This window comes from Sus scrofa, chromosome 17 (genome assembly GCF_000003025.6).
Source record: "Sus scrofa isolate TJ Tabasco breed Duroc chromosome 17, Sscrofa11.1, whole genome shotgun sequence".
NCBI classification, from domain to species: Eukaryota; Metazoa; Chordata; class Mammalia; order Artiodactyla; family Suidae; genus Sus; species Sus scrofa.
The window spans coordinates 40148712-40171192 of NC_010459.5; the positions used below are offsets into that span (position 1 = coordinate 40148712).

At 38.6% G+C, this 22481-nt stretch overlaps 1 protein-coding gene across 4 annotated transcripts in view; it reads right to left on the minus strand.

Moving 5' to 3' along the window:
* The window catches only part of SAMHD1 (deoxynucleoside triphosphate triphosphohydrolase SAMHD1-like), a 54588-nt gene that overhangs the window by 31364 nt on the left and 743 nt on the right, over nt 1-22481 (minus strand). For all 4 annotated transcript variants that reach the window (XR_002339825.1, XR_002339826.1, NM_001292105.1 and 1 more), the window contains 5 exon segments: nt 18930-18996; nt 11936-12008; nt 7391-7551; nt 5048-5163; nt 2857-2927 (listed from right to left, as the gene is read on the minus strand). Coding sequence is in view for 2 of the 4 variants with exons in the window: in NM_001292105.1 (NP_001279034.1) it covers nt 2857-2927; nt 5048-5163; nt 7391-7551; nt 11936-12008; nt 18930-18996 (488 nt within the window). In the remaining 2 variants the exon portion in view is untranslated.

The following is a 22481-nucleotide window of genomic DNA, read 5'->3' on the forward strand; positions in this document are numbered from 1 at the left end:
TCCATATGCCGCGGGAGCGGCCCAAGAAATAGCAACAATAACAACAACAACAACAAAAAAAAAAGACAAAAGACAAAAGACAAAAAAAAAAAAAAAAAAAAGACTTATTATAGGAGTTCTGCTGTGGTGTAGCAGGTCAAGGATCTGGTGTTGTCTCGGGGGTGGTGTGGGTTCAATCCCTGGCCCAGTGCTGTGGGTTAAGGATCTGGCGTTGTCACAGCTGTGGCATCGATTGCAGCTGTGGCTTGGATTTGATCCCTGGCCTGGGAACTTCCATATGTCCTGGGTGCAGTCAAAAAAGGAAAAAAAAAAAAAAAAAAAAAGGACATTATAAAGTAATACCAATTGTGAAAAATATGAAATTGAATAGATTTCAGAAAGATCCATTATATATGTATGTTAATAAATGTTGGGGTTGGTATTACAGATTAGTGGGGAAATTCAATAAACAATTATCTATATTGTGCTCACTTTGGCCGCAAATATACTAAAATCGGAATGATACAGAGAAGATCAGAATGCCCCTGAGCAAGGATGACATGCAAAATTCGTAAACTGCTCCACATTTTTGTGAGAAAGAGTGTATGTTTATGTATAACTGGGCCACTTTACTGTACAGCAGAAATTGACAGAACACTGTAAATCAACTACAATAAAAAATTTAAAAAACCCAATTATCCATATTAAAAAATAAACCAGATTTCTACCACACACATGCACAGAAATAAATTCCACATAGTAAGGACTTACATGTGAAAGGCAAAATATTTCATGAAAAAGACTTGGGAATGGCTGAGTAGAACCTATTTAAACTGACCCTGCTGGAGAAAACAACTATTAATTCTGGAAAACTTCCTGGAGGTATTGGATTACGACCAAAAGTAGGCAAATGTTAAAGGGAAGCAAACACTTGGAAGAGAAAGGCAGCTGGCAATATTCCAATTCTTTTATGGCTTTTAGCCTGAGAGAAGCCCAAAGGCAATAGAACTGAGAAAAACTATCCATCTTATTAGGTTAAAGAACCAGGGTACTTCATCAAAATTCAAAATTTTTGCTTCTCAAAAGCCACTTTCATTAAAGAAATGAATTGGCAAGTCAGAAATGGAAGAAAAAAATTCACAATACATGTATCCAACTATACATATAATTACTCAAATTGATAACTAAAAGGCAGACATTCAAAACTTTTAAATGGGTAAACAGAAAAACTCTTCACAAAAGATAATTTATCGGTGACAAAGTACAGGAAATGGTACTCAGCATACCACAAAGAATGCTCCCCTCCACCCCAGAAAAAAATCCCACAAGAGACTATTTCACACTCATTAGAGATGATAACATAAAAAACTAATCGTCGGTAAGGCTACAGAACAGCAGGCACTCTCATACTGCTGGTGGAGTAAAATAGTGCGACCGCACGGGAGAGGTCTGGAAGTTCCTTATGAAATTAAATAGGTATCTACTTGATCCAGCAATTCTCCTCCTAGGTAAAAATAAGTGAACCTAAAGCAAATGAAAACATTTTCCACAAAAATCATGTACGGAAATTTGCATAGGATCTTTATTTGTAATAGCCAAAATCTGAAAACAACCCAAATTCTAGCAAAAGGAGAATGGATAAACAAATTATGACATTCATACAATGGAATACTACCTCAGCAATAAGCAGGGACCAACAACTGATGCATGTAAAATGAATAAATCTCAAAATCATCATGTTGAGTGAATAACAGCAAGACACAAGAATAACTATTATAGGATTCTATTTATATCGAGTCTAAGAAGAGGGAAAACTAATCTATATTTATAAAAACCAGAAGGTGATGGTGGAGGGGAGAGTAGAAACTGACAGAAAAGAGGCACATAGGAACTTTTCAGGAAGATGAAAATATCCTATATCCTAGAAGTGTTTATATGAGTATATACACTTGTCAAAACTCACTGAACTGTGCACCTAAGATCTGTACAATGTATTGCATGCGAATTATATCTTTTTAAAAAGGGAAAGAAAATAATGCTTGACATGTATTAAGTGTTTAAAACATATTAATATCTTTTTCTGCTTCAAATATAGTGTGGCCAAAAATGGGAGGTGACCTAACTTCTCAAAAATTGATTCCAAAAAAAAAAAAACAAAAAAATTTGATTTTAGGAGTTCCCATCATGGCTCAGTGGTTAACGAATCCGACTATGAACTATGAGGTTGCGGGTTCGATCCCTGGCCTTGCTCAGTGGGTTAAGGATCTGGCGTTGCCGTGAGCTGTGGTGTAGGTCGCAGACGCAGCTCAGATCCCCAGTTGCTGTGGCTCTGGCGTAGGCCGGCGGCTGCAGCTCCAATTTGACCCCTAGCCTGGGAACCTCCATGTGCCGTGGGAGCGGCCCAAAAAATGGCAAAAAAAAAAAGATTCCAAAAATATGGGTCAGCCACCTGCAAATCTGTAATTATAAAATGAACTTGGCTGATATCAGTTATTTTGTGGTCATACACAATTAGTCAAAGCCAGAGTCAGCCTTTTATCTTTTATTTCATACTAGTGTGACAGAGTAGAAAGTACATTAAACTTAGCAGCTAGGAAAACTGGTTTTCTAGTGCTAATTCTATCATTTAATGAGTTTGTGATTTTTGGTGCATCAGTACACCTCTATGGGCTTCTAGTTCCTCTACACTTATAAAAATGGAGAAAATGATTTCCTCCTTAAAGACATGACAATCAAATGAAAGCAATATATGCGCACATGCACGCAAACATGTATATAGAAACACTTTGAAAAAACTGTAACGGGAAGTATACTATAACACAGCAGTGGCTGCTTAAATAGTCTTTATTTTATTGTCTATTGACCATGAATACATACCGTCCATTTCACATCTGGGCGAGCAAGTGGAATAAATCTTCCATCAAACATATGCGAAAACGGCCCATGACCTTTAAATACAAATACAAAAGCAAGCTTAGAACAAGAAAGATGTTTGTAAATTGGTAAAAAGTAAATTTTTTAGTTTAACTTGAATATCAACAGAAATTAATAATCTATAAATACATCACAAAAAGACAAATCCTTCCTTCCTGTTTTCTAAAACCAAGAGAATAGGAAGCAGAACAACATAGGAAAATAAGCTCTCTAGAGAGGGATCTTCAAGTCACCAGAGTTTACATAAATCTGATGAAAGGACAGTTTTGTGTAACTCAAAGAATGTTAACGACAAAAAGTTTTGGCTTCCTCGACTGTGGTGCAGGAAGAAAATATTATTCTCAATCTTTAAAAACATCTATTTTGATGTAAAATTTTACATACGTTAAAGGCTTATCAGGGCTTATCCGGGTTTTGTACTGATGCTGTGGGCAATCAAAAGCGGAGATGAGGGAGTTCCCATCGTGGCGCAGTGGTTAACGAATCCGACTAGGAACCATGAGGTTGCGGGTTCGGTCCCTGCCCTTGCTCAGTGGGTTAACGATCCGGCATTGCCATGAGCTGTGGTGTAGGTTGCAGACTCAACTCGAATCCTGCATTGCTGTGGCTCTGGTGTAGGCCGGTGGCTACAGCTCCGATTTGACTCCTAGCCTGGGAACCTCCATAGGCCGTGGGAGTGGCCCAAAGAAATAGCAAAAAAAAGACAGAAAAAAAAAAAAAAAAAAAAAAAAGCGGAGATGATTAGTCTTATTTCATTCACAAGTGATCTTAATATTCTACAACACCAGTAATATGAAACTCTGCTGAGGCACAACTCTGGAATTATCAGAATTTATGAAGGAAGTACATCTGCATCTGGGGATTCAATTAACTTCAGATCAAAAAATATACCAGAAAAAAAAATCCCACAAAGTTCCAAAAAGCAAAACTTGAATTTGACATGTTTGCCGGCAGCTATTTATATATCATTTACATTGCATTGGTATTATAACTAATTTAGAGTTGATTTAAAGTACATGGGAGGATGTGTGGGGCTTGTATGCAAATTTTATAAAAGAGACTTGAGCATCTATTTGTTTTTGTTTGGTGGTTATCTAACTACATAGGGTCTTGGAACAAAGCCTCCACCTTCTTCTCAGACCTGAGAAAGAGAGCCCACATGGACAAGCTCTGGGCCTTTTTTGCATGTTGCAGTCTGTACCTAAAGGCTTTTTATTGCAGTGCTCAGACTCCTGGGGATTGGCAAAAGTTTCCCAATGAGTCCTTCTCAAAATGCCAAAAAACTGTTAGATTTATGATCCAGAGTTGAGATTGGTCCTACTGAAATCTCCAAGAGACATGCTGAAGAGAGTGCCTATGTCTTCAAGTATCTGGCTATTGGAACTCAGAAACGTCCCTTTCCCTGACCTGGGAGCACAGAGACAAACTTTTTTTTTTTTTGGCATGTGGATATTCCCTAACCAGGGATTGAACCCAGGCCACAGCAATTACTATGCCAGGTCCTTCACCCACTAGGCCACCTGGAAACTCTCACACACAAACTCTTAGAGTCCTCCAATAGGTAGGAATAAATTACAAGGATGGGGTTAAAAACTCCTGTGATGAAAAAGAACAGTCCCTCCCCACCTTTCTTTGTCCACAGAAAAGGATGATATTCTTCTACTTGGATTTAAGTGGCCCAAGACCTCATAGGGTCAGGGAAGAAAAGGAGTTCTCTAAATCTGCTGTTAATCTGCTAGGGCAGATTATGAACTCTAGGCATGAGAGGAATAGAACTGACAAAATAACTGAAGGAAAATGGCAATTTTATTCAGTAAGGATATAAGAAAAATCAAATTCACATCATCCAAAACACAGCAGTAAAAAAAAAAAAAATCGCTATCAGAGGGTCCTTTTATATCACCTGCAACAAAGATGTTTAACATGGGAAATTCACTGAAAGACTCTTAAAAAAACGTAATAATGTTTTGGGCTCATGAACCATTCTAGGAAGAAGCAATGGCATATTTACATAATGTTAACTGAAGAATTAAAACAGAACTTTCATATTTCTCCTAGTTAGTTGGGTTTTTAGTTTCAAAGAGAGGTAATGTGTGGTTTTACACTAGAACTCTTGGCTCTTCATACTGCTTACCAAGATCATGACAAAGCCCAGCAATCTGAACACAAAGCATATCTCGTTCACTTATCTGCAGCTCAGGTTGTTTTTCACTCAGTTCACGAACAAGACATCCTGCCAGATACCCCACACTGCAGAGCAAAAAAAAAAAAAACAAAAACAAAAATGAAAAAGAAATTACTCTTCTGTTTGAAAGGTGAGTGATACTTCTGGATCTCATGTAAAGAAAAAGATGTTGCCTGCAATTTCAATTCTACAAGCCATAAGCCACTGCAGTCACCCCACGAACAGTGCCCCCTGACAGATGAATAAAAAGAGGATGCATTTTCTGCTTTGGAAATACTGGCCCCTAGACAGTTAAGACATATACCGAAGGGCAAATTTCAATGATTCCAGATTCTTCCAGCTTCCCATACACAGAAAACCACTAAAATCATTAACTTGAGATATCTGTTCCTTGTGTCAACTGAAGAAAAACCCACAACCTAAACATTGAGTTATGTTTTATTTGGGGAACTCACTAAAGACTACAGCCTGAGATCTCAGCTCTGAGAACTGTTCCAAAGAGTAAGGGAGGAGACAGGATATATTAAGAGTTTATGCTGAAAAAAAAAAAAAAATGTAGTCAAACATCAAAAGATTACTGCTAATCACAAAAAACAGACTGCTCAAATTAATAATCTATGTGCTTTTCTATATTTGGTAAGATGCCAGCATCTGGGGTCACAGAAATTATTCTTTTGATATGCATCTTATTTACGGCCAGTGTCCTATTTTTCTCCATCCTGAATTCCCCTCAGGGCAGCTGCAAAGGTCGATGGCTTGATGACGGGCAATGTTCTCTCTTTACTGAAATGCCAGGCAACATTTTTTGTCCTAGTGCCCTTTCTTGGTCATAAATTCTACCAAAGTTTGGGAGGCATTTTATGACCAATTTGTTCCGTGGTGCTAAGAATTCTCATTCCTAGGTCAGAAGAGAATTTCCTTGACAGCAACTCAGTGTGCTACTTTTTAAAATTAGGCCCTATTGATAATACAAAATTCTCTGGATCACCTGTATTACTAATCTATTACAATCCAGGAAATGTTTTCCCCAGCCACACCTGCAGCATGTGGAAGTTTCTGGGCCAGGGATCAAACCCACACCACAGCAGTAAGAACTTCAGATCCTTAAGCCATTGCGTCACAAGAGAATTCCCCAAAAGTCCTTTTTATGAATCTTCCTAAAGATATTCATTTATTTATTTATTTTCTTTTTACGGCTGTACCAGTGGCATACGGAAGTTCCTGGGCCAGAGGTCAAATCGGAGCTGCAGCTGCAGCCTATGTCACAGCCACAGCAATGCCAGATCCTTAACCCTCAATGAGCGAGGTAGAGATTGAACCCGAATCCTCACAGAGACAATGTCGGGTCCTTAACCCACTGAGCCATAATGGGAAACTCTGAAGATCTTTATTTTGTAAAAGCATCAGAGTAAAACAATGAAGCTTATAAGACCTGATTATAATGAAATTGATAAGAAACTTGATTATTTCTATGACATACAGCATTTAGGATAACTAAAATTATGACTGATGACATTATACCAGGACATATCAGAGTTTCAGGAACTCCATATAAAATTTGGACTATCTATGTTAATGACATTTACCCACACAACTTCTGCACGGTGAAGGCACATCCAAAAACAAAAACACCATCACAAAAAAACACAGTAGAAGTAGGATTTTGTAGTATCTGTGGTTTCAGTTCCACTGGGGGCCTTGGAACATATCTCCCACGGAAAAGGCAGGGACCACTTACACTGTGAGTACTTCAAGAAAATCTAGAAAACCGCCCAGTTCTTCCCGGCCCACATCCTTCTAGCTCTACATTTTTATAATGAAAAAAGCAGACCAAAGTCTCAACTATGTTGTAATATAACAGAGGGGCCACCTTATCTAAGCTTGTGAATGTTTTTCTGATTTACACATTTTCTGAAAGGTAAGAAAATGATGTGGTTTTAAAGGGCAATTATGTACAAGACTAAATAAGGACTATGGGAAAATTAAGCAAACTTGTTACAAAGTTAGTTACATAAGTAACCAACTCTCTTAGCTTTCAAATAATATTTAAACACAAATATCTCATCTAAACAGCCTGCCAGACACTTTCATTATCTTTTCAGGAAGGATTTGAGGTGACTTCTAGAATACATAAAATAAGGAAAACAGAGCAAGGTAAATCAAAACCTCAATTTTCTCATCAACAAAATAAGGATATAATTACCATTTTATAAAACTACTTGTTCTCTAAAAGATACAATGAGACAGAAAAGGCATTTAACTGTAAGTTCCCCACTCCAATTCCCTTCTTACCCTAGGCTATGCTCAAATCGATTGTGTGAAGCTCCTGGAAAAACATAGTAACCGCCTCCCAGCTGTTTAATGTATCGCAGGCGCTGAAACTGTGGTGTATCGATGATTCGGATGAGGAGAGGGTGGAGTTCAATGTGACCATGGATAGGATCATTAATCACCTAGGAAATTATATTTAAATTAATGTGAGTTAACAGTACGAAACACCATCTAAAATTTGTGTCCAGTCATTTCTATCTACAGTGCAAAGTCAAAGCAATTTTATTGTTTTTAAGTAAGAACAGTACTAAAGGAAATGACAAGGTATAAATAACATTACCTTATTTGGGTATTACTACCAGACAGATCATGTATATTGGACATGGGTATATGTTACTTCTTCCTAATGGATTCCACTAACAGAAAGGTCAATCTTTTTGTTATGTATACGATCTCATTAGCCTTTAATAAGTCAGTCTTTTTCTTTGTAGCCCTGCCTACAGCATGTGGAAGTTTCCAGACTAGGGATCAAACCCATGTCACAGCAGTAACCAGAGACAAAGCAGTGACAATGCTGGATCCTTAACCCACTAAGCCACCAGGGAACTCCTAAGTTAATCTGATATTCTACTTAAACACACTCATTTAACACACTCACTCAGATCATATAAGCCATATTACTACAGGCACTGTGTGTCTAATTTTTGTCCTAAATGTATCTCTATAGTATCCATTACTATAATTCCTAAAATAAAAAATAATGAATATCCTACTATATAGATAAAAAAATAATAGACAGGAAGTACTTACTATAAAATTCTGTAGTACTTCATGTCACTAAGAAGTACTTACTTAGTAAATATGTTACTTCACAATTACTCATTACTCTAAGCTTAAACAGGGGCTTTAAATATGGGTGAAGATTTAGACCTCCTCTACGTTTCTTTTTTTGTTTGTTTGTTTGTTTTTGTTTTTTGTTTTATTTTTTGGTCTTTTGTCTTTTTAGGGCAGCACCCTCGGCATATGGAGATTCCCAGGCTAGGGGCCGAATTGGAGCTACTGCCACTGACCTATACCACAGCCACAGCAATGCCAGATCCAAGCAGAATCTGGGACCTATACCACAGCTCACGGCAACACCAATCCTTAACCCACTGAGCAAGGCTGGGGATTGAACCCGCATCCTCATCCATACTAGTCAGGTTCGTTAACCACTGAGCCACAAAGGGAACTACATTTCTTTAAATAAGGATAACATCTTTCTTAACTGTCTATCATTGCTTTTTAAAGAGAAGGCTTCAGAATAAAAAAAGGGGGAATTCCCACTGTGCCTCAGTAGGTTATGAACCCGACTAGTATCCATAAGAATGCAGGTTTGATTCCTGGCCTTTGATCCTGTTCAATGGGTTAAGGATCCACTATTGTTGCAAACTGGGGTGCAGATTGCAGATGCAGCTTGGATCTGGAGTTGCTGTGGCTGTGACATAGGTTGGCACTTGCAGCTACGACTCTATCCCTAGCCTAGCCTGAGAATTTCCATATGCCACAGATGCTGCATATACATGTATATGTATCAATAGATGCAGAAAAAGCCGTTGACAAAATCCAGCACCCATTTCTGATAAAAAGCCTTCAGAAAGTGGGCAGAGAGGGAACCTACCTCAATATAATAAAGGCCATATATGACAAACCCAGAGCAAACATCATTCTCAATGGTGAAAAGCTGAAAGAATTCCCTCTGAGATCAGGAACATGACAAGGACATCCACTCTCCCCACTACTATTTAATATAGTTTTGGAAGTCCTAGACACAGCAATCAGAGAAGTAAAAGAAATAAAAGGAATCCAAATTGGAAAGGAAGAAGTAAAACTATCACTATTTGCAGATGACATGATACTATACTTAGAGAAACCTAAAGACTCTACCAGAAAACTGTTAGAGCTCATCCATGAATTTTGCAAAGTTGCAGGATACAAAATTAATACACAGAAATTGATGGCATTTCTATACACTAACAATGAAAAACCAGAAAGAGAAATTAGGGAAGCAATCCCGTTTACCATCACATCCAAAAGAATAAAATACCTAGGAATAAACCTCCCTAAAGAGACAAAAGACCTGTACTCTGAAAACTATAAGATGCTGATGAAAGAAATCAAAGATGACACAAACAGATGGAAAGAAATACCATGCTCTTGGATTGGAAGCATCAATATTATCAACATGACTATACTACCCAAGGCAATCTACACATTCAAAGCAATCCCTATCAAATTACCAAGAACATTTTTCACATACCTCGAACAAAATATTTTAAAGTTTGTTTGGAAGCACAAAAGACCCAGAATAGCCAAAGACATCCTGAAAAAGAAAAACAGAGCTGGAGGAATCAGGCTCCCGGACTTCAGACTATACACAAAGCAACAGTCATCAAAACCATATGGTACTGGCACAAAGACAGAAATGTAGATCAGTGGAACAGGATAGAAAGCCCAGAATTAAACACACGCACCTACAGCCAACTAATCTATGACAGAGGAGGCAAGAATATACAATGGAGAAAAGACAGCCCTTTCAATACGTGGTGCTGGGAAAACTGGACAGCCACATGGAAAAGAATGAAATTAGATCACTTCCTAACACCACACACAAACATAAACTCAGAATGGATCAAAGACCCAGATATAAGATCATATACTATAAAACTCTTAGAGGAAAACACAGGCTGAGTACTCTCCGACATAAATGACAGCAACATCTTCTCAGATCCACCTCAGAGTAATGATAATAAAAACAAAAACAAATGGGATTTAATTAAACTTAAAAGTTTCTGCGCAGCAAAAGAAACCCTAAACAAAACAAAAAGACAACCCATAGAATGGGAGAAAATCTTTGCAAATGAATTGACTGACAAGGGATTAATTTCCAAAATTTATAAACACCTCCTACAGCTCAATACCAAAAAAACGAACAACCCCATCAAAAAATGGGTAGAAGATCTAAACAGACAGTTCTCCAAAGAAGACACACAGATGGCCGAGAAACACATGAAAAGATATTCAACATCACTCATTATTAGAGAAATGCAAATCAAAACCACTATGAGGTACCGCCCTATACCAGCCAGAATGGCCGTCATCCAAAAGTCTACAAACGATAAGTGCTGGAGAGGGTGTAGAGAAAAAGGAACCCTAGTACACTGTTGGTGGGAATGTAAATTGGTGCAACCACTGTGGAAAACAATACGGAGATTCCTTAGAAAACTAAAAATAGAACTACCATTTGATCCAGCAATCCCACTCCTGGGCATCTATCCAGAGAAAACGACTCACAAAGACACATGTACTCCAATGTTCATTACAGCACTATTTACAATAGCCAAGACATGGAAACAACCTAAATGTCCATCGACAGAGGAGTAGATCAAGAAGATGTGGTACATATACACAATGGAATATTACTCAGCCATTAAAAAGAACGAAATACCAGCATTTTTAGCAACATGGATGGACCTAGAAACTATCATGCTAAGTGAAGTCAGCCATACAATGAGACACTAACATCAAATGCTTTCACTGACATGTGGAATCTGAAAAAAGGACACAATGAACTTCTTTGCAGAACAGATATTGACTCACAGACTTTGAAAAACTTATGGTTTCCAAATGAGACAGGCTGTGGGGTGGGGGGATGCACTGAGGGTTTGGGATGGAAATGCCTTAAAATTTGGTTGTGATGACTTGTACACCTATAAATGTAATAAAATTCATTAAGTAATAAAAAATACATGTATATGTATATATACATAGTACACACACTCACATACACTCACACTATATACTGTTTATGGCTATACATACAGATGTAGTAAACATTTTTAAAACATTTAAAATGACTGAACACCAAATTCAGGATGTTGCTTACTCTTGGAGAAGAAAGGATGGAAAGAGAATACAAAGGAAGTCTTCTATTGTTTCTAATTTATTCTAAAAATAATAGCTCTGAAGCAAATTAGGGAAAATGTTAAGATATGACAAGTTAGATAATAGCCTACGCTTTTCCGTATGCTTAAAATATTTTAGTTTTTCTTGATTTACTTATTCTGCGGTTATTTAAGAAAATACATAAAGTTTAGAAAAGTAAAAACCCATTACTCAAATCCTATTACCAAAAAGAGATTTCTGTTCTTTTTAAAATGAATTCTACATAATTGAGTAATGTCACTTTATATTAAAAAAAACCATAGGGAGTTCCCGCCGTGGCGCAGTGGTTAACGAATCCGACTAGGAACCATGAGGTTGCAGGTTCGGTCCCTGCCCTTGCTCAGTGGGTTAAGGATCCGGCGTCGCCGTGAGCTGTGGTAGGTTGCAGACGCGGCTTGGATCCCGTGTTGCTGTGGCTCTGGTGTAGGCTGGTGGCTACAGCTCCGATTCAACCCCTGGCCTGGGAACTTCCATATGCCGCGGGAGCGGCCCAAGAAATAGCAACAACAACAAAAGACAAAAGACAAAAATAAATAAATAAATAAATACCATAATAACATAATAAACTCAGATTCCTCTTACCTTCACTGTATCAACATGAGTTTGACCCAGTCGTTGGATATAATTAAGGAGTTTCATCCTCTTTTCATAGGAACTAAAATTATAACAGGATAAGCAAGTCTATCATTATTTGCTTAATCATAATCCCTGGAGTGTATAACAGTGTATAATCAACTTTAGAGTGTAGAACAGAAGTCATATTAAAAGGAACAATTAATAATTCAAACACACGTGGAGTTCCCGTCATGGCTCAGCAGTAATGAACCCAACTAGTATCCATGAAGATGCTTGTTTGATCCTGGGTTCTGCTCAGTGGGTTAAGGATCTGGCTTTGCCTTGAGCTATCGTGTAGGTTGCAGATGTGGCTGGGATCCTGTGCTGCTGTGGCTGTGGTGCAGGCCGGCAGCTACAGCTCCAATTTGACCCCTAGCCTGGGAACTTCCATATGCCACAGGTACGGCCATAAAAAGAAAAAAAAATTCAAATATACTCCCCTAGAAACCCTCTGTTCTTTTGCTTCTAGGACATGTGATTCTGCCCAGGCTTCTGCCCTTAATTCTCTTCTCTCTTGGTGAATTCAGACTTCAACACTTGCCATGTCTATATCACTAAATGCTCAATTTATACTTCAAACATATTTTAACCTAACTGCAGTCAACATCTACCCTCATGATCCTAAATTTGCATGGCTCGTGTATGTGAAATCTTCAGATAGCACTCTTTGAAGTAGAGCATAATGATAACAAAACAGGTTTTGGAATCAGGCAAAACTGGCTCATATCTGCACATGGAATCTATATGACCTTGGAAAAGTCACCTAATCATTTTTGGTACATTGATGTTCTCATCTATAGCACAGAGCTAATACTATCTCCCTCACAGAGCTGGAGAGGAATTAAACAGTGTGTTTTGCACTGGGTACAACAGACTCAGTTTCTGCCCTCAAGAATTATAGGGGAGGAGTTCCTTAGCAGCCTAAAGAGCTGAGGATTTGGTACTATCACTGCTGTGGCACAGCCTTGATCCTCGGCCCACAGGTGTAGCCAAAAACATTTTAAATAAATAAATAAATAAATAAATAAAAGAACTATAGGGGAATTTTTATTATGATTACAAGTGTTATAGAAATTATTACTGATTATAAATTCAATATTTATCCCATCAGCAGTGGTTTCCTTTTTTTGTGGAAGTACTCAGGTCAGGGATTGAACCTGAGCCACGGCAGCTACCAGAGCCACTGTAGTGACTACACCAGACCTTAAGCCACTGCGCCACAAGGGAACTGCCATCAGCAGTGTTCTAAGCACAAGAATCTAGGACTTTATTAGTGTAACCAAGTAGTGAGTATATGAACAGGTTACCTAATTAAATTGTCCAAAGATGTTACATACAGGAAGACAACATTTGTTTGACAAACTGAGCCTTTGTCATATTAAAATAGCTTTCAAGGAGAAATAACTGTTGCTTATATAAAATAAGATATAGTTACATCAAATGAAAATATATAGGATACAATAAAAGGAAAAACAGGACAATGCAAGACTCCTTGGCAGGGGTGGTTGTCAGTCCCAGGAAGAGTCCATGAACAGATTTTGTGTCTTTTTAGGGCTGTGCCCGAGGCATATGGAGGTTCCCAGGCTAGGGATCCAATCGGAGCTGTAGCAGCTAGGCAACACCACATCCACAGCAACACCAGATCCAAGTTGCGTCTGCGACATACACCACAGTTCTCGGCAACACCAGATCTTTAACTCACCGAGCAAGGCCAGGGATTGACCCTGCGTCCTCATGGATGCTAGTCAGATTCGTTTTCACTGAGCCACGACAGGAACTCCATGAATAGATTTTTAAAATTCATTACAGCAATGAGTTGTAAAGGTCTCTGACTTATGAGCACCAGGTATGACTTAGGATGAATCAAATACATATGAAGTTTTTAACTTTATTTTTACCTATCTTCCTCTGTCAGTAATTCCTCATAGTGCTCCAGTCTTGAGAAATAATTTAATAGAAATTAAACAGCTCAGTATCCTGTAATTCATTTTCCTGCTCCATTTATACTTACCAACTGGTCTAGGCATATTAGCCTGATACCTGGCTGAGCTTTTAGCCATTACCAATCAACTAGCTAATTAGACTGAAAAGTAAATTTTTTGCTACTAGTCTTAGATAGGCTTGGAGACAGAAGTACTACTGACATCTATGTTGTACCCTGAGACCCAAGGTAACTACAAAAATCTAAGAACAGTTTTCTTGGAATATATAGAAGCATCATTACAGCTGATAAACCACTAAAGCAGCATACCTTGTGTTTTACTATTTTCCTATTTTCATCAGTTTGAGGTAACAAGCACAGGGGAAGGCCAGGCGCCAAGAAGTACTTAAAGGTAGAGTTATAACTGACAAAGTTAAGTATAGTTGCACTGCGGAGCATAACGAGGGATCATCACATAGAGTAATATCAAACCAGAATTCCCTGCTGGCTTAGTGGGTTAAAGATTTGGTATTGTCACTGCTGCGGCTTGGGTACTGCTGTGGTGCAGGTTTAATCACAGGCCTGGGAACTACATATTATGGGCACAGCCAAAAAGACAAAAAAATTTTTTTTGTCTTTTTGTCTTTTAGTGTCGCACCCACAGCATATGCTGGTTCCCAGGCTAGGGGTCCAGTAAGAGCTGTAGCTACCAGCCTACACCAGAGGCACAGCAACGCAGGATATGAGCCCCATCTACGACCTACACCACAGCTCATGACAAAACCAGATCCTTAACCCACTGAGCGAGGTCAGGGATTGAACCCGAGTCCTCATGGATGCTAGTTGGGTTTGTTAACTGCTGAGCCACGATGGGAATTGCTCCCCCCAATTTTTTTAATAAAATAAAATAATACCAAACCTAAACCAACCTCACTGCCCAGTCTTTTTCTGAACTGATATTCAGTGTTCATCTCTTAATTAGAACTCAAAAAGAGACTACTATATTCATATAAAAATCACTGTGGGGGCAGTGAAATGGGTGAAGGGGGTTCAAGAGGTACAAACTTCCACTTGTCAATTAAGTCCTGGGGATGATGACTATACTCAGTAATGCTGTAGTACATGTTTGAAAGTTGCCAAGTGATGGAATAAAATTGATTTTAAGGCAGAGCAAGAAATTTAAGCATAGCATGTTCCCTGCCTGTACTGGGAAGTGTGCATCTGGATGATACATTAATCAGACCTCCTCAAAGGTGGTAATGCCTGCTCAAACATAAAAATCAGGTTTTATTTTTTCTTCTTCTTCCAAATCCAGCAATTTAACTCCTTAGAAGGTTACTTTTTCCTTTCCTAACCTTGTAAGGAGTCACGGTGATACACTGCTTGTATGTGCAGTTCTAGATTATGTATCTTTGGTGACCATTATGTAAAATGCCAGTGTGTCATTTTGACGTATGATCCTTTACCTCAAAAATGTACCTGTGCTGTTGATTTCTAATAGGCAGAACAGTCCAGAAGTTTCTGAAAGATTGTCTTCTGGGTTATAAACCTCAGACTGGCTCAAATAATATTTCCTATTTCTCTCTTAGATTGACTATTGATGAATTTTTCATTGACCCAAGAGAGTAAATCTTAAAAGTTCTCATTAGAAGAAAAACAAAATTTCTTTGTACTTTGTATGGTGACTGAGGGTAACTAGACATATTGTGGTGATCACTCTGCAATATATACAAATATCGAATCATTACATTGAACACCTGAAACTAACATAATGCTGTATGTCAATTATACCTCAATTTAAAAAATTTAAATTCATTTAAATAAATCACTGATTAAAGTATATTAAAAAAGCTACCCAAGGAGCCCTGGTGGCCTAGTAGGTGGAGGATCCAGCATTGTCACTGCCATGGCTTGGGTTTGATCCCTGGCCTGGGATCTTCCACATGCTGTGGTCATGGCCAAGAAAAAAAAAAACGCCAACCAAAACCTGGAGTTGTTTTTCTTTTGACAAAGGCTATGGTAAAATAAAATACTTTAAACAAATATTTGGGCCAGAATAGTTAGACTACATATTTTTTATTTATATATTTCATCATTTCTGAAATCTAATGTTTCTAACACCTCATATGTATATTTAATGTGACAATGTTTCTTATTTTTTTTTAGAAAAATCTTTTATGATCAACAAGGGATCATAAAATAGAGGAAATATAGGAAGAACTTGTCTGAACTGGATTCCCCCTAGAAAGCAGAGTCTAGGAACAAGAGCTTGCATACAGGTAATTTATTTTTGAATGCAACAATTGGGAATAGGAATGGGGGACTAGGAAACGTGAAATTGGAAATGGGAGGAAATAATGCAAGGGTGTGTTAATAAGTTGGCTGCATTGGTACCACTGTGAACAACTCCAGCTGATTCCATTGGGATCTTCAAAGGCAACTCTTCCATTAGAACTTTACCATGATGGAAATGCTCAATACCTGCCCTGTCCAAAATGGTAGCCACCAGTCATAAGTGGCTACTGAGTACCTGAAATATGGCTAGTGTAACTGAGGAATTGAAATTTTCATATAATTTAATTAATTTTAAAATGTAGCTAGGGGCTGCTACGTAGGAAAACATAGCTCTAAGGAGTCCTGCAGAATCCACCTCAGAGTTAAAAGGTGGACAAAAAGGCATGCCATAAATTTATGTGTCCAAGTTTCTGGAAGAATTCCTAACACATAGTGATCCCTTTATAAATATTTGTGGAATAAATCAATAGTATTTCAGTCCACAAAGTATACAGTTCCCTTTAAAAGAAAAACTCGGAGTTCTCATTGTGGCTCAGCAGAAATGAACCCAACTAGCATGCATGAGGATGCAGGTTCGATCCCTGGCCTCACTAAGTGGGTTAAGGATCTGGCCTTGCCATGAAGTGTGGTGTAGGTTGCAGACGCTACCTGGATCTGGCATTGCTGTGGCTGTTGTGTAGACTGGCAGCTGCAGCTCCAATTTGACCCCTAGCCTGGGAACTTGTGTATGCCACAGGTTTGGCCCTAAAAAGACAAAACAAAAAAAACAACAACAAAAAAACAAAAAGAAAAGAAAAACTCTATTAAAATAAATTCCATTTAGTTTAAATAGTAAGCAACTATTACACATGAGAAATAGGTAGTAAGGGGGAATTTGAGGGGACTGAAAGGGCTGATACGTAATTATGAAAGAGGCAAGATGAGGTCCCTGAAGATTCTGATCAAAAGGACATTTATTAAAAGTCAGTTAAATATCCTAAAGTGATCTTTTTCCTCATACATCCATTATCAATTACTAAGCAACAGTGAATGAAGTAATTCAATATAATCCTGTTTTGATTCTTGGTTACTGTTTCCACCAACAACACTTAGCTAAATGGAATCCAGACGAAAGGACCATATTATACCACTGTTGCCAATTCCCTAGTAAAAACAAAGTCTCCATTTTAAGGAATATTTTTATTTATTTATTTCTCTTTTTTAGCCACCCCTATAGCGTATGGAGTTCCCAGGCCAGAGATGAGATCTGAGCCAAAGCTGTGGCAACGTTGGATTCTTTAACCCACTGTGCCAGGCTAGGGATGGAACCTACGTCCTGGTGCTGCAGAGACCCTATCAAGCCTGTTTCATTCACCACAGAGGGAACTCCATAAGGAATATGTATTTACTTAGACCTCGCCTGTGGCAAGTGGAAGTTCCTGGGCCAGGTATAGCACCCAAGCCACAAATGGAACCAAGGTATAGTAGTGACAGCACCAAGTCCTTAGCCAATAGGCCACCAGGGAACTCCTCCCTTTTAAGGAATATTTAAATATTGGATCCTCACCTCAGATCTTTGAAGTGGACTTACGACCAGACTCTAGAATCTCCAGCCAGAGGGACCTCAACCTATATATAATTTATGAAGGGCTTATTATGTGCCAATCACGTTACACACATTGTCTCATTATTAACATCCATTTCAAAGATACAGAGGGTTAAGTAAATTGTCCCAAATCATACAACTAACAAGTGCCAAACTACTTTGGAAAGTATCTTTAAATCTAATACCAGGGCAATTGGACTTCCCCTGCGGCCTACAGTATAACTACATGTCATTGTCTCTAATACCAGGGAAACATTCCAGTCTTAAGATAGCTTTAGAAAGACTTAGAAATATATTCAAATACGGTTGCAGCCTTGATTTGTCTTGCCAACATTTTTCCCCCTATCAGTTCTTATATATTTTCTGGTGTGTATAATTCAATTATTCTGAATTTGACAGCAAAAATTGTAGCTGCTCACTACAAACTTCATGAAGGCTTGTTAGAAAAAAATTTTTAAATAGAAATCATTAGTAATATTAAACAAGGATATGCACAGCAAAAACAAACAAAAACAACTTTGTTAAATAGTAGGCATTATATTCTGTTTTAAAACACTTCATAGGAGTTCCCACTATGACACAAAGGGATTGGTGGGGTCTCTGCAGTGCTGGGACACAAGTTTGATCCCTAGCCCAGAACACTGGGTTAAGAATCCAGTGTTGCCCCAGCCAGGGTGCAGGGTGCAACTCCAGCTGGGATCTGATCCCTGGCCTGGCCTGGGAACTCCACATGCCATGGGACAGGATGGCCAAAAAGGAAAAAAAAAGAAGACAAACACTTTGCAGTTTTTTTTTTTTTTTTGGTCTTTTTGCCTCTTCTAGGGCCATTCCCACAGCATATGGAGGTTCCCAGGCTCGGGATCCAATTGGTGCTATAGCTGCCAGCCTATGCCAGAGGCACAGCAACGTGGGATCCAAGCCACTTCTGCAACCTCCGCCGCAGCGTGAGGCAACACCAGATCCTTAACCCACTGAGCAAGGCCAGGGATTGAACCCTCAACCTCATGGTTCCTAGTCGGATTCGTTAACCACTGCGCCACGACAGGAACTGCCACTTTGCAGCATTAAAATGAGGATAGTTAATATTAGCTTTGTTCTTCAAGTGCGAATAAAAAAGTCTTAAGTGTGCTTGGCTACAATGTGAATTTTATCATTCTTACCTTACTCCAAGATCTTCAAGAAGAGACTCATCAAGAAAGGGCAGTATTGAACCTGTGATTTTCTTCTCTATGGCAGAAAAGGGAGAAAAAAATGAATGATTTCAATATTTACAACACATGCTTTTTGATTTCTTTCCATTTGAGTCCACCAGAACTTTCTCAGATCAACAATTAAGGAGCATCCAATCCTGGCAAAGTACCACATTTTTTTAATCACTACTTGGAAAGTCTTAATTTTAATTAGATAACCATACCAAGAAGGTATTTTGGATAAATTAGGTGAAATATTTTTCATAGAGTAAATTATTTGCAAGGAAGTCTAGCTGCAAAATAAAACAGGTGAGGTTTGGGGTAGGGGTAGGAAAAGAAACATCAGCCTATTAGAATAATCAGGTCAAAACATAGCTGGATGGGTACCCAACAAATTGATTTAGTTCTAAAAGCTTCAAAGAAACACAACAATATTCTGTGTTTTAGGAGGCTTTTACATATATATATACTTTTCTTTATCTTTCTATATAATTAACTTCAGTCTTTCCTGATCTCAGAATTCAGAACTAGATTACTTTCAAACAAAAATCTTTCTAAAGGTAGCAAGAGAAAATGAGGATGTAATTTTCCAAAAAACAAAAAAACAAACCCATTTAAATGAAAATGGCATTTCTTGTGGTATTTTTCAATCATAAAAAAATTCCACGTAAAAAAATCCAAACAATATGACATCATTCAAGACATTTATCTATGCAATTATGTAATTATATACAAATGAAATTGTTATATATATCTATTTTTCCCACCCAAGAGGGTCATAAAGATCTTTCTTATCAATTATTAAACTACATCATTTTTAATGGTGGTCTTGTATTTCACAATATAGATGTACCGTAGTATATTTAAGCAATTTTTTTCTGAGTCTTAAGTTCACCTCTAAAATGACTATAACTGGACCTACGTCACAGTTACTGTTAAGATTTTATAAGATATAAAACTTGCAAAGTGCAGAGAATACTATTTCACGCAAATTAAAGCTCCATAAACTGTTAGCTATCACTATTATTTATTTATTTATTTGTCTTTTTAAGGCTGCACCCGAGTCACATGGAGGCTCCCAGGTTAGGAGTCGAATTAAACCTGTAGCTGCTGGCCTACGCCACAGCCACAGCAACTTGGGATCCGAGCCGCATCTGCGACCTACACCATAGCTCACGGCACCTCTCGATCCTTAACCCACGGAGCAAGGCCAGGGATTGAACCTGCATCCTCATGGATGCCAGTCAGATTCGTTTCCACTGAGCCACGACAGGAACGACTATCACTATTATTTACTACTATCAATTGATATTTAGATCAGTCCTACTGTATTTGCTATTTAAACCCAGTGGTTAGAAGAATAACTTTGTACATTACTTTGGCCACTTGTACAATTGTTTCCATAAATTCCTACTAGTGAAATTTCTTATAAGCAAAAAGGTATTGCCAAACCATCCAGGGATAAGCCAACTGACATTTACATCAACTTTACTGGATTACCCATTTCTCCTATTATCACTCTTTAAATATTTTTTAATCTAAATTTTAAAATCAGTGTTCTTAAAATTTTGAGTGAGTGAATGTCTTTTTCTGTGTTTACTGGTTGGCTGTCACTGTCCTTGTGATTTTCTCATTTTTCTACTGGATTTTTTTTCCTTCCTTTTAGCTGACTTTTTCTCCATTTTTTTTTTCTTTTCTTATTGGTTTGTTTATTCTCTTATTGTTTAAGGGAATCCAATGTATTTTGATGAAAACACATATTAAGATATAGCTAGCATGAATTCTGGAGTCCAAAGACCTAACCTTAAAATCCAGCACACTTTTTCCTAGTTGTGTGACCTTTGAATCTCAAACACATCATCTGCTAAAAAATACCGATTACAAAAAAAAAAAAAATACGGGAGTTCCCGTCGTGGCGCAGTGGTTAACGAATCCGACTAGGAACCATGAGGTTGCGGGTTCAGTCCCTGCCCTTGCTCAGTGGGTTAACGATCTGGCATTGCCCTGAGCTGTGGTGTAGATTGCAGACGCGGCTCGGATCCAGCGTTGCTGTGGCTCTGGCGTAGGCTGGTGGCTGCAGCTCCGATTCAACCCCTAGCCTGGGAACCTCCATATGCCGCAGGAGTGGCCCAAGAAATAGCAACAACAACAACAACAAAAGACCAAAAGACAAATAAAAAAAAAAAAAAAAGAGAAAAATTATTGCAATAGGGAGAACATTCTGATCTCAGAAGTCTACAATTGGCTCAAAATCAAACAAAAAAGAAGGTGTCTTTTTAATACTGTAAAGGAGGGGCAAGCAGAGATTAAGTAAAATCTTTGCAGGAGAAGTGACCCCAGCCCGACAGGATATTGTCCCACTGTGGTCAACTGGTTCCCTGGAGAAGTTAATCACGGGGCATATTCCACTTTTTTAGTGTTTGCTCTAGGTTGGGGGCAAATAAGAGTTCAGAGGTCAGTAGAAGAGAGAGCAGACTGACTAAAGTGTAGTCAAAACAAAGCAGGTAGTAAGAAATGTACAGTTATGAATACTTGGTCAGTTTCTACCAATTAAAAGCACATAATGCCCTCCGCTAGTATTTGACTGTGGGTCAAGAGGACAGATCATCATGAAGACTGATGAATCTACAGGACACCACCGAAAGAGAGAATCAACAATATAGGCAATCATATTTTGAAGACAATAAATAAAAACAACTTCATCCCCACCTATTGCTACTCAAAGAAAAATTTCATTCCCAGAAGTGGTGGAGAACAAAAGGGAAAAAGGAAAAAAAGAAGTACAATTTCCTACACCCATTAAGCTATCTTTAAATTTAAATCTTCAACCACTAAAGTTCCTCCCACCCTAGTCCCCTAGCCTAAGCAAATAAAGCTCCACCCTACAACCGCAAAAGTTTGCTGAATTTGCAAATCACATTCTCTTCCTATGGAACACTTCAGAGGGTAAAGAATAGGTTAAGCCTCACACCCCTTACGGGAAGTTGAGTAGATTTCAAGCAGATGGATACTTGAACCTGAGCCAGTAAAGTCGCACACCCAACCCACACATCTCCCCCGTGTGATGCGGCCAAGTTGTGGGCTCCTGGGAGTTCACTGGTCAACTGAACCACCCGACCGCTCTGATTTAGGGAGGGAAACTGCTTTTGGAGAACAAAACATGATCATGGCCAAGCTCTGCAAGTACAGTCATCAAGCATGTATGTATTGAGCCCAACTGGGATGCTAAGGTAGGTGATGGGGATTCAGAGATGAGGAGAAAAGTTCTTTCCTCTTTAGAAAAATCCCAAGTTGGGAGGGGAGCAGAGGAAATAGAAACTTTAAAGCACCCAAATATACCCTCCTCACGTGGCAAGTGTTCATGGAGCTGCATCAGCAGAGCGCGCTCGGGAGACAGCAACTCTCCCTCCCACCAGGCTCTCCGAACTGAAAAAGGGAGCTGAGTCCCGCGTGTCCGGCGCCGGCGGGGCAAGTTCCTGAAGAAGGCCACCAGAGTCAGACCAACTGCCACCCCCAACCCTA